Source organism: Rhagoletis pomonella, unplaced genomic scaffold (assembly GCF_013731165.1).
Source record: "Rhagoletis pomonella isolate Grant_MI unplaced genomic scaffold, Rhpom_1.0 Rhpom_scaffold_00001, whole genome shotgun sequence".
Classification (NCBI taxonomy): domain Eukaryota; kingdom Metazoa; phylum Arthropoda; class Insecta; order Diptera; family Tephritidae; genus Rhagoletis; species Rhagoletis pomonella.
The window spans coordinates 57,787,932-57,802,099 of record NW_023458555.1 but is presented as its reverse complement, the minus strand read 5'-3'; the positions used below and the strand labels follow the sequence as shown (position 1 = coordinate 57,802,099).

The 14,168-nt window shown below is 36.3% G+C and overlaps 1 protein-coding gene across 1 annotated transcript in view; it reads left to right on the top strand.

Moving 5' to 3' along the window:
• Nucleotides 1–577: 577 nt before the first annotated feature.
• The window catches only part of LOC118753163, a gene marked incomplete at its 5' end in the record, with an annotated part of 72,341 nt that continues 58,750 nt past the window's right edge, over nucleotides 578–14,168 (top strand). The window contains 1 exon segment of the mRNA XM_036488060.1: nucleotides 578–1,056. Within this exon segment, the coding sequence (XP_036343953.1) occupies nucleotides 619–1,056 (438 nt within the window).

The window sequence follows — 14,168 nt, the reverse complement described above, 5'->3', positions numbered from 1 at the left end:
TCTTACTTGAACCGGAATGCATCTGCAAATCGTTACACCCTAATAAACAAATGACACAACTGTCTACCGTTGGCTGATGAAGATGAACAATTGCCAGAAGCGATCAGATACAGATAACAGATCAATTAAGCACCAGAAGTAATAAGTCACATAAAACGTTTTGTGGTATCACAGAGGATAATATGTAATGCTGTGCGTTGGGTAACAGCTAACACGCAAAGCTCATTTCACAGATTCCTCAAGTGGCAATTCTCATGCAATGCCAAGTATGCATAACTGAGGCATAAGTCCGACAATGCTGACAGTTGTATAACCTTGCGCTTATACAAGACAAGATAATTGTGAATATGTATTAATTGTCTTTGAAAAGCCAGAGACCGTGACGAAGACACCAAGAGAAGTGTGAATGTATTAGTAAAAAAGAGTGACGTTATCTATTGTACAGTGAAAGCTATTGTATCTGCAAAATTGAGTTGTGTAAGGACCAGCTGATTATTATTTGCAGACACAACACCTTCATTGTGGCATATCCCTACGTTACGTACGCCACTTCATTCACATACTTTTCTGTTATTGACGTACAAGTACCCATTCTGACGGGGTTATTACTTCTACATCATGTTTACAATTGATCGTAAGTTAAATATTCACTGGAATTTGTGGACTTCATCAATCATCGTTTTGTCAGTTTTACGGGTGGCTAATGCACACATCATACATGTCGATCATAATGCTTTTCGCCACAACAATTTTCATCAACCGCTACCACTGCCCCCAGCAGAGCAACTACCAAGCCATCTGGACTCCGTAAATCTGTCACCAGCGAATCTTATGGCTGATCTTAGCAACGCTTTGGCCTATCGCATCCTTCATTATCATTCGATACTCAACAGGAATAATTTTGCATTTTCTCCCACGGCACTGATGAGTGTGCTTATAGCATTGTACGAGGGTTCAGCAGGACGAAGTGGTTTGGAAATGCGTAACGTACTGTTACTTCCAAATAGTCGTGACGTCATACGCATAGGCTATCGCGATATACATCGCAAATTGCGGGTAAGTAAAAAAGATAAAACCTGTATTCACCATGCTGATGCTTTTTACTACTCGGGTAAAGCCAACAAGCCTAAACGGTCAATTTTAAACCCCAGTTTGTCATCAAGTGCAACCCTGGTTGACTCAGTTGAACTCCCAATCAGTTGTTTTGCACCGCTTGTTTTGGCTGTCTTCTTAAACGCATTAATGCAAAGCATCAGTCTCTTTTATTTCTCAAACATAAGAGATAAAAGTATTGAATTTGCGCAACTTTATTGAAAATTGGTATTTCGTTATGGTTGCGCATATTGGATATTGATATGAGTCATACGTTAGAAATAAAAGAGACTGATGCTTCGCCTTAATGCGTTTAAGAATAAAGCCTTTTTGTTGCAAAAAATAAAGCGACTGAATCTTCTTCTTCCTCACTGTAACCGCTTAAGCGGTTTTGGCCGAGTTCAACAAAGCACGCCAGTCGTTTCTCTTCTGTGCCAACTGACGCCAATTGGAAATGCCAAGTGAATCCAAGTCCTTCTCCACTTGGTATTTTCATCGCAGTGGTGGCCTCCCTCCTCCTCTGCTACCACCTGCGAGTTCCGAGTTGAATACTTTCAGAGCCGGAGCGTCGGAGTCCATTCGAACGACATGGCCAACCCAGCGGAGGCGCTGTATTTTAATTCGCCGCATTATGTCTATGGCGTTGTAAAGCTCATACATTTCATCATTACATCGTGTGCGGTACTCGCCGTGGCCAACGCGTAAAGGCCCGTAAATCTTCCGCAAAATCTTACTCTCGAACAGTGTTGCCAGAACTTTTTGGGCCGACCGGCTAGATTGGCAAAAAAAAGCGGCTAAAAACGGCTAAAATGTTTTAGTGAAAATTCACATGCTTTATTTAAATAAATCGCAAGAAACGAAAGACTAGTTAACACCATTAATTTATATCGAGTGTATATTCCTCATCATCAAATGAATCACTATTGTATATATCACCTGAATTCATTAATTTTAAGAGATCGTCATCTACAGTAAAATTATGGCAGCATTTTTCTTCGCGTTTTAAACCGTATCTTATATATAAAATAGCGTTTAACGTTTTAACGCACATTGGATTTCTTTCCTTAGTTTTTATTATATTCATTGAACTAAATATTCGCTCTACTTCTGCATTACTTATAGGCAAAACAAGAAAACTAAAAACTAGGTTGGAAAGGTCAGCAAAAGGGTTTTCTCCTAGGGCATTTCGAAATTGATAAACTTAAAATTTTACAGTTGAGTCTAAATTACTCCAGGTATGTAACGTTAACCGTTGCCATTGCATCTCTACGGATGTTATTTCGTCGGCATTATATTTGTTTTTGTTGCTGTAGTTGAACAAATACTTTTGGTTTAATTACTCTTAATGCATTTCCAACCGAAAAAAAGTAAATTTTTTTAGTGTGGCAATATTTGAGGGGGGGCGTTGGCGTAATTCCTTTATTAAAGTGATAATAAAATAGCGACCATTTTCTCGAATTATTTTCTCGGCTTCGTGGTCAAAAGCGTTTGTGCTTACTTTTGTTTTTAAATACTCTTCAAAACTGTGATAAAACTGAGGAAATGGAGCAAGGTATGGTTCCAACGGGGAGCATATAGGATCAAATGTGTCCGCGCTAATAACCACTAGGGAGCATAGATGCGAAAGTAAAACATTGAGTTCATTAAAAATCTTCATTGGGTCTGCATTATTGCTTTCGAACAACTTGTTTACTTTTTTACACCTGAAAATTAGGCAAATAGTAAAATCGGCTAAAAACGGCTAACTTTTTTTTACAAACCGGGTAACAAATCGGCTGCCGGCTAGATCGAATTTTCTCCGGCTAGTTGCTATCAAAACCGGCTAAATCTAGCCGGAAAACGGCTAAAATGGCAACGCTGCTCTCGAATACCCCAAGAGCCGCCTCATCGGATATTGTCATTGTCCATGCTTCTGCGCAATATACCAACGGTGGGCAAACGCGGCTCTTTGAGCCAAATCCGGCTCTTTGCTTAGCAAAGTGCGGCTCTTTTTACTTTCTCTTTGCTTTGTACGTTTTGGCTCTTTTAACTTTTCAAAATACAAGCTTCTTTGCTGGACATTCTTTTCCGTTGTATTGTTGTTTTATTTGGTCTTGTTTATATACACATACGCAAATTGAGATCGGAACATGACCCGCAATTGGAGAATGAAAATTGGCTTTCTGACTTAATGTTCTCTACCAAGATAATGGAACATTTGCAAAACTTGAATTTGTCACTGCAATTTGTTTTTGATTTTGATTTGCCGCAAATTATTTTAAGTTTCGAAGCTAAACTACGTTTTTTTATTCATGACCTCAAAAAAAAGAATATTTCATCATTTTCCAGGCTAGAAAAAAATATTGCACATGATTTAAAAGCAGATTTTGAAAAAAAATTTGCCGATTTGAAATTATTTAAATGTACGTTTGCATACGTTATAAACCCTTTTTTATGTAACATAATTGAGGATGAAATAACGATATCCGAAATACTACTTCTTAAGAAAAGCGAAGAGTTGGAGCTTTCGGAATTAAAAGAAGATAAGGCCCTGGAAATGCAACATATACACCCCTATGCTGTAATCCGTCGTAGATTCGATTTTGCTACGAATCGTAAAATTGGTTTGCTGTAATCCGCGTTTTCGTATCGTAATTTCGAAATTCGTAGGCCATCTTCGAAATTCGTAATGTTGGTATGCCTGAATCCGACGTAGCTGTCATTTTTATGTATTTGTCGGAAATTTTGTACGAATAGCCACTCGTGGAGGAGCGAAACAAATTGTTTTATAATATCAATAAAATAAGGAGTGTAAACGCAAAAGTTTGTATGTAAGTTGAAGTGTGAATAGAAAAAAAAAAAATATTATTAAATGTTTATAAAATTATCAGATCGAAGATCACAACAAATGGTTCGCAATACGAAAAACTGGTGGAATGCCTGAACAAAAGGCCGGGCATTGGTCGAGGCTTTGTAAAAGGAGCTAAGAGAATGTGCTAGAATTTTGGGAAATCGTTCCAAGAATTAAAGCAGGTCAATATCTAGTGAAATGGAGGCCCTTAAAAGGAGGGAGCTTACATTTTATCATTTAAGCTAACAGAACAATCTCCTATCAATCTCCTTTGTATATTAATGCAACTGTTAGGTGTTCTTCCTCCTGGGACAAAAGTGCATCGGCCACTGAATCCTTTGTATTCTACTTTTTTTTAGCTGGCAGCGCCGCTGATAGTTACGATCGGATTACAGCATATCAATTTTCGGAACGGAGCTACGAATACTTTGCAATTGCTTGAATAACAAGTACCAGATTGAAAATATCCGCTGTTGCAAACATATGCATGGCGTATATTTTCAATTTTTGGTACAACGTACCCAGAAAAAAATTATATGTGCGATACTCGATCTTCAATTAGCTAAATAAAAACCCAATACTAGATATTTGATGTTTTTTCCCCAATAATTGTATTCATTTACTCTATCAAAAGAATATAAAAATCTTTATAAATACACTAGCAGTCCCGGCTAACTTCGTCCCGCCCAAAATATTTTTTTTGTATTGAAACATTTTGGTCTAACATTTTCACCAACAGTTCACGTTCATGATTTTCAGTGACGCATTTATCTTCTAATATTAGGGTTTGGTGGTTGTCAGAGGGCATATTTCTATTGCCGTCTTAAATAACCTAGCAAAACTGTACCGAAATACAAAGATACGTAATAGTTTCAGTGCGTTTGACAGGTGCCACGCCCCCTTTTCAAATAGCCCCAATTTTCTCTAAGAGTATGGGATTCATTTCATATATCTCTATACCATTTTTGAGTAATCTACCCCCTTTTCCAATAACCGCAATTTTTCTCCATGAGTATGCGCTTGTTTTCATATATCTCTCACCATGTTCGAGTAATCTACCATGACAACTTTCCAAAGTTAAGCAGTACGAAAAATTTGATTTTTTACGATAAACACAATTTTTCTCCATGAGTATGCGATTGCTTTCATATATCTCCATACCATGTTCGAGACCACTTCCATGAATTTTACGAAAAATTCGGTTTGTGTGGGAGGTGCAACGCCCCTTTTTCCAACAACCGCAATTTTTCTCCATGACAATGCAATTGTTTTCATATATCTCCATACCATATGCGAGTAGTCTACCATGAACACTTCCAGAGATATGCAATATGAAAAATTCGGTTTGTATGGGAGGTGCCACGCCCCCTACACCTAGCGGCATGAAATATACTTTACATCCGATTCTCATACCTACCATATATACACAAAAAATTTCATGAGGATCGGTCAAGCCGTTTAGGAAGAGTTCGACCACTAACACCGTCACACGAGATTTGTATATCTACCAAACATTTGTGAAAGTATGTATGTATGTACAGTATCGGTCATATCTATAGCACGCCATTTCAAAGTGATATTGTGTGCCACTTATGTGTATTTATTTATTTTTAAGAATTTTCAATTAAAACATAGTTCATTCTCATACAAACTCCATATATACCTAATATTAACAATTTGTAGAAAACTACAAAAAAGTGCAACAAATTTTCACCTAAATTTCAAACTATTTTCTTGGAAGTATTAGAATTTTTCTGAGTACACAGTTTTATAGCCCAATCAATTTTAGTCTGATAATGTGCAAGTTTTAAGTGGCTAAAAGTTACCGTTGATTTTTTAGAATTTTTTTCTCGCATTGGCTTCAATATAATGAATAATGAACGAAAATGACACTGAAGATGGCACAACGCCGAAACCGGTTTGTCTGCAAACCAAACTTGACAAGGGTTGACGGAAATTCGTTCCAAAATAAATCATAATGAATAAACTCAATTTATTTGTTTATGGAAGAAAACCGCAACACCTTTGGCGGGTATATATGTATAATTGTGTTTGTTGAAAATGGGCGTGGCACATCCCATAGGCGTGGAATTTTTATCAGCTATAACTTCGGAACCATAAGTCCCACACACTTGAAATTTAGTATGCAGACATATCAATGGTAGGTGCTTATAGGAGGGTATATATAAACGAGTTTACAAAAGGGGGCGTGGCACATCCCATAGGCGTGGAATTTTTTATCAGCTAAAACTTCGGAACCATAAGTCACACGAACTTGAAATCTGGTAAGCAGACATATACGTGGTAGGTGCTTATACGAAGGTACATATATATAAATGAGTTTGTAGAAGGGGCGTGGCACATTCCATAGGCGTGAAATTTTTAATCAGCCATAACTTCCAGACCATAAGTCACATGAACTTGAAACTTGGTATGCAGAGATGTCAATGGCAGTTTTATAGCCCAATCAATTTTAGTCTGATAATGTGCAAGTTTTAAGTGGCTAAAAGTTACCGTTGATTTTTTAAAATTTTTTTCTCGCATTGGCTTCAATATAATGAATAAACTCAATTTATTTGTTTATGGAAGAAAACCGCAACACCTTTGGCGGGTATATATGTATAATTGTGTTTGTTGAAAATGGGTGTGGCACATTCCATAGGCGTGAAATTTTTTATCAGCTATATCTTCAAAACCATAAGTCACATGAAATTAAAATTTGGTATGCAGACATACATATCTATTGTAGTCGCTTATAGGAAGGTATAAGAATGAGTTTATAAAAGGGGCGTGGCACATCCCGCAGGCGTGGAATTTTTAATCAGCTATAACTTCGGATCCATAAGCCCACCTGACTTGAAATTTGGTATGCAGACATATCAATGGTAGGTGCTTATACGATGGTATATATAAACGTGTTTGTAAGAAGGGGCGTAGCACATCCCATAGGCGTGGAATTTGTTATCAGCCATAACTTCGCACCGTAACTCCCACGAACTTGAAATTTGGTATGCAGACATATCAATGGTAGGTGCTTATACGAGGGCATATATAAACGAGTTTGTAAAAGGGGCGAGGCACATCCCATAGGCGTGGAATATTTTATCAGCTATAACTTCGGAACCATAAACCCCATGAACTTGAAATTTGGTATGAAGACATATCAATAGTAGGTGCTTATATGAGGATATATATAAATGAGTTTGTAAAAGGGAGCGTGGCGCATCCTATAGGCGTCGAATCCTTTATCAGCTATAACTTCGTAACCATAAGTCCCACGAACTTGAAATTTTGTATGCAGACATATCAATGGTAGGTGTTTATAGGAGGGTATATATAAACGAGTTTGTGAAAGGGGCGTAGCATATCCCATATTCGTTGAAATGTTTATCAGCTATAACTTCGGAACCATATGTCGCATCAACTTGAAATTTGGTATGCAATTATATACACATTTGGTAGGTGCTTATAATAAGGTCTATATAATTGAGTTTGTAAAAGGGAACGTGGCGCATCCCATAGGCGTGAACCTTTTTATCATCTATAACTTCGGAACCATAAGTCCTTCGATCTTGAAATTTAATATGCAGACATATCAATGGTAGGTGCTTATAGTTAGGAGGTATAACCTCGGAACCATAAGTCGCACGAAATTGAAATTTGGTATGCAGGTATAGCTATGGTAGGTGCTTATAAAAAGATAAATATAAATAAGTTTGTAAAAGATGGCGTGGCTAATTCCATAGGCGTGGAAATTCTTATCAGCTATAACTTCAAAACCATAAGTCACATCAAATTTAAATTTGGTATGCAGATATATCTATGGTAGTCGCTTATACGAAGGTATATGAATGAGTGTATAAAAGGGGGCGTGGAACATCCCGTAGGCGTATCAGCCATAAATTGGAAACCATAAGTCACATGGACTTGAAATTTGGTATTCAGACACAGGTATCTATGGGAGGCGTTCAGAGTAAAGTATATATAAATGAGTTTGTAAAAGGGGGATATACATATATGTATTCATCTATTAGATAACTCGGATATTTAAAACTCTGGGCGTGTTTCTTTTTTGAAACCTTACCGTCTTTAGATTAGTTTGAAATGGAAAGATTAAATCGTTTTTTAATCTCGCGATGCTGTTAAACGAAAAAGGTTCATTCAAAACAGCTAATCGAATAGGCAGCTAAACGGAATGTACCTTAGTAGAATAATTTTAATTTAAAAATTTGATCGTTACCTTAGTCCACCTAATATTACTAATGGAACAAGATTTGTAGTACAAGTGATGATCAATATATATTAGTTAAAGCAGGATAGAGCTAAAAGTATGGCTCAAAAGGATGCCTTAATGTAAACAGAGAAAATGGTTTGTCTACTTTAAATCATGCTGAACTGAATATTTGTATTACTGTTTTATATTTTGATTTGTTTACCCCGAACGACGTCGGATACTCTGCTAGTTTTCTATATACGTAACGCACATAGTGAACTTTCCTGCATGCACCTTTTGAGCAGAAGCAACAAATAGTAGTATGCATGTTAGCGACGTCGGGTGCTCTGCTAGTATTAGATAAGCACGATGTGAGAAGCATAGAAAAAATGCTTTTCTCGGGTTCACAACTATCCTATCTTTTAAGTTGGAACTAACAATATACACCCACAAAATTTCGTTGAAATCGGTTAAGCGGTTTCGGATATTAGCGTAAACGAACATAGCGACACTGGGTTTTTATATATTAAAATAAGCACTTGAGAGGGGGATAGAAAAGATTTCGATAAAAAAAATATTTTTTCTCGAATTCAAAATTCATGGAACCATGATACAAATATTTTAAGGTAAAACCGACGCTCTATTCGTCCGCCATTGGGTTTTTTTTACGTTTGCTAGCATTTTTAGTTTTCTCTCTCGAAATGCTTCTAATGTCAAAGAAATTCAAAATAAACAAATGTTAATTTATGATTTGAAATATTTATTTATTCAGGAGTTGGAAAAACTAAAAAATTTCGAAATAAAGTCAATTGACATTATTACCTTTTTAAAAGCGAAATAAAATCCATTGACATTATTGCTCTTTCAAACATTAAATTTGCTTAGCTACGCGGCGGCCGGCGTCCGCGCGCCACACCACGTCACGCTACACCGCGGCCCCCCTTCCCCCTCTCCCGCAGTGCTGTATCGCAGGTAGGTTTATTTTTTGTATACGTTGAAATACAATTTTTATATATTTAACATATCGAGGACTTATATTCAATAATACCCCCTTACTGCATATCTGATATAAAAATCCACCTAAGATTTAACTGTCATCGGTGATATTAATGCTACCTTATATAACGCTTAACAGAAGAATTTACACTATTATAAATTGGAAATCAGAAGTAATATATCAGTGATGACAGGTAATAAGTCCCAGATGGTTTCTAAAATCACAAATCAGTTTTTGTGCAAATTGCAGATAGAGGGCATTAATGAATTTAAGCCCTCGATATTTCACATATTTATATTTGTAAGTTATTGGAACATTGGCTTGTTGAATGTGCCATCTAATAAATAATGTCGTCGTTCTCCTTAGCTGCTTTTAAATGATGTCACAAATTTCTGGCGGAGACATGAATACAGTGTAAGAAAATTCCTTTTCTATAATTGGTTCCTTATAGAAAGGGTGGTTTCTTTTCCACTTTAGACATTCCGAATTCGTTCAAAATATGCTAATTTTCAACACAGAATTCTTTCAGTGTTCCTCCGGGGTTTTTGGACATGGACTGTTTCTTCAATTTAATAGCGTTCGCTTTATTTTTGTGGAAAAGAAACATGTTTTGCAAATTCTGGATTATTTCTATACTCTTTCTTCAAATATTTCTCGTATTCCAGCTGCGTTTTGCGTTTGGTTTTTCGCATCGTGTTTTTACTATATTCGTAAATGTAAATTGTTTAATAAAATTAATTGGTGGTAGTTCATGATTGTGTGTGGATTAATAGCACCACACTGAGAATTTGGCAATAACCTTTTTCATCTATTAAAAAACAACACTTACGGGGCAATGTTTATTGTAAGAACAACATTTTATTCTATGAATTGACATACTTTAAGTATTGTTGACGCTATTTCCATTTGAATGAGGAAATAGCGTCAATGACTTTAATTCCAAATTTTTGTTGACTTTATTTCGATTTTGAAAAGGTAATAATGTCAATTGACTCTATTTCGCACCAGGGTGGGAAATAAAGTCAATTGACCTTATTTCCGTTGATCTTGTTACCTGTCACCCAATATCAAGTTTTTTAAGTTCCCGCAATTATCGTATATACGACAAAAAGGGATCGAGGTTTCATTGAAAACATTTGTTTACATTTATGTATTTATTTACAGAAAAAAGTTGTACTCTTCTTTCATAGAGCTAAAATGAGGAAAATCATTTTGCACATATAATTCTTTTACTGGGGTATAACTGTGAGTCTTTGTAGGTACTCTACAATGAAATTCGTAAAGTCAAAACACCGTTCACAATTATTTGCCTTCGAGTACCTGATAATTATTGAAAGTTATAAAAACTATCAGCTTTTTGTGTTCGCGTATGCTAAAAACTTGCAAAGTTGGGGAAATTGAGAGAAAAATTACATTTCATTTTGAGGGAAGGCTGCTAGTTTCTGCTGGAAAAATATTTGCCAACAGCAATTTGCCAACAAGAAAACCGCTGATGAAAAACAGCTGGTTGGAATTTACGCAAATCCATAAATTGAATTTGATGGTTTGGAAGTTAAAATAGTAAAATGCGACTAATTGAACTTGTAAGAAGTAAGTAATTATTCGTTTAGGCAGTGAACTGTATCAGGATAAGACTTCGGGATTTGTTTTCTTACGTTTTCAGTTTTATACTTTTGAATGTAAACAAAATTTCTATCAGCTGTTCGTCTAAAAGCTCAGTTATGCAAGACTTATACTTGACTTCACTTGAAAATTGTATATCTGGCAAATGAGCAGCCCATGTATGTAGTTACCCAAAAAATAACTTCACTTAGAATTTTGGAGAACTACAGATTTTTGATTTCTAAGTGCAAAGAGAGCCGTGAGAGAATCATGCTGCTATTCCATTTATAAATGTAATTCATCTGGCAATCGAAAAATAAACTTTCAAATAAAGACAGAAAATAAAATTAAAAAAAATCACAATTTGAAAGTGTGAATACTTTTATTTGAATTGTGCACTTGTGCTCAAGGGTATTATAACTTTGTTCACATAACGGTTGTTTGTAACAGCAAAAACGAACCGAAATAGATATAGAAAAATTTATACATAAATGATCAGAGTGAAAAGAGACGTCGATTAAGCCATGTCTGTCTGTCCGTCCGTCCGTCCGTGTACACGATAATTCGAGCAAAAATTGAGATATCTCAACGAAATTTGGTGTGTAGATTGCCCCTTACCCAAGCTAGGCTGATATTGAAAATAGGCGAAATCGGACTGTAACCACGCCCACTACCCATATAACGGTAGTTTTCAGCAAATACGAAAACAGCGATATTTTAGTACCTACTGAAGCTTATTAATGGAAAATTGATATTTACAATGATTTTCTGAACGTCTTCGAAGGGTACGATTTTTCTCAGATTCAGATAAGTCCCATCTTTGTCATGACTGCTGAAGTTGCAGACGATGCAAAACACTGCACTTCGGACAGCGACAGGATGTCCTCTGATATCGCCAGAATACCACCTGCATAACGAGGTGAAAATGCTGACCATAAAGGAGCACAACCGAAAGCTCTGCAAGCAATTCTTAGTAGGAAGCCCAAGACGTGGACACTCGAACAGACACTTGCTTGCAGAGGAGCCCTCGCCAAGGCATGTCAGAAGGCAACTATACGAACTGACGGACGAAGTCCAGAGGTTCATTAAACAACCTCGGGACCCGTCAGCTTATCGGCAGGCCTTGACCGGCATTCACAGGGAGTCAGTCTCGAGTTAGGTAGACTCAAGACGTGCGAATGCCGTTCTAGGCACACAACCACCGGACATCGACGAGACGGAGCTTCATCTGCCTCGGGAGGCCAGAACCACAATGGCCCAACTTCGCTCTGGGTACTGCAGCAGGTTAAACACATACCTGAGCATATTAGACGTAGATGTGGCAAATAAGTGTCCGGCATGCGGACACCCTACGATGCGAAACATCTCTTCGTATGCCCGGAAAACCCGACACTGCTAACGCCTTTGTCCCTGTGGACCGACCCCATTGAGGCTGCAGGCTTCTTGGGGCTTCCGTTAGTTGAGCTTTACGACAACGACTGAGATACGTAAACAACTCGGAACTGGTGACTAAGAGGCCATTAATTCGAGCAACCCTATATAGTTTTTTTTCTTTCTTTTATACAAAGTGTAAGAAAAAAAACACCTGAAAAAACACGTACTTATCTCCCCAAGCCGGCAAATACAAATAAGGATTAAAATTTTAAAACTAATTAATAAAATTAAATTAAAATATTTAGAAAGTTATCAAAAAAAACACTTTTAATAAACTCCGCGGCCGGTTTGAGCAGCGCACAAAAAGAAAAGTTCTATAAACAGCTTGCCCGAGACGCAATTATCTATTTTCAAGTATACATATGTACTCGTAGTTGGTATGATTGCCGTACTGAGTGCTATACCTACATAAGAGAGTTGAGTTTACGCTTGCTAGCTTTTTTATTTTACTAACCGGCATGTGTTGCTGGCCGCTGTTGCCAAAGGGTTATATACAACTTTCTATAAGGAACGCGATGAATTGCCAAATGAAATATGAAATGTCATAACTAGGCACTTGGTAAATCACCTGAAATCTTAGTCAGATTATTTTTCGGATGGTAGTAGTAATATCGGTTTGGTACAAAATCCATTTACGCAGCATTCATAGATCTCCAGAGTACTTCGACATTGAAACACATATTTGAATCTGTGTCTCTGAAAGAGTTTTGGGTTAGTGTTAAGAGTAAATATGAAGTCGCTAAAAGGACCACCTTAATTAACTTCGCTTCCTTCTGTCACAACGTACTCTGTCAACAGGGGTTTCAGCTTACACATATACAAAAAACAAATTCATGTCGAAATTGGATGCTACCCCAGAAATGCGCATGCAGCTTTAGACATATCGAACTGCTATTTTATACAATAATTATTTGATAACAATGAAACAATTTCATTCTTCATATTAAAATTTAGGGTATGTATAGTATTTGTAGAAAAAGTTTTTATCCATATTTAAATTGCACTGCCTTTGATTTTTAGTAATTTAATGTGGGGTTTCATAAAATGAAAGGTGTTTAGTAAGGGTTCCACCATCTTAAAAGTTTAAGAATCCCTGCTATAAAAGACCCTTTTATTTTCCAAAACACCTGTGCGACAATTATTATTTTACCCCCTGTACTTTGCGATCCATATTGTGGCAAACACTACTTAGTAAGTAAAGGTAAGTGTGATAGTGAAAAGGTATAAGTATGGTCGTAGGTGCAGGGCGCTCGGGTATAAAAATCAGAAAGTTGAATCAAGACCCCTGGACCATATAGGGAATTCATTTATATTTTAAATTGCATTGTCATCGTGATTGGAACTTGCTGAAAATTTCAAGTCTCTAACTTGTCGGGAAGTTAGTTTAAAATCGATTGGAAATTTCCGCGATTTCCGCGGGATGACCAAGTTAAATAAAAGCTGTAAAAACGCAACTAATATATAGTAACACTACTTTTTAGATGAATTTGAGGCCGCTAAACCAGAATATGAATCCATTTAATTTCAAAAAAAATAGTTTTCGAGATATAGGCAAAATTCATGTTTTCCAGGACCTTTCGGTCCTATTGCTAGAAATCTGTGGGAATGTAAGGCGAACCAAACTATGTTATTTATTTCGGAATAAACATTTGTTTTCCTTTACATTGGATATATATAAGTGATGATTAAAGAAAAAGGCTTAATTATAAAAGCGTTTAAATTGTAAAAAAATGTCAATTTAGATAAATCTACGATATTTCAGTAAATGTTGTATCCAAATTGTTGAAAATTGGTATGTGAAGTAAAATTTTTGGGACAAAATAGGATTATTATGAAACCATGGGCCAAATATAGTAAAATGGCGTTTTTAGTTTTTTACTCTGACGTCAGTAATTCAAAAATGATTTAAAAAATTCAGAAAATGTGCTTGGAGAAGAAATATGAATATCTTATATAATAATAATAATAATAATAATAATAATAATAATAATAATAATAAT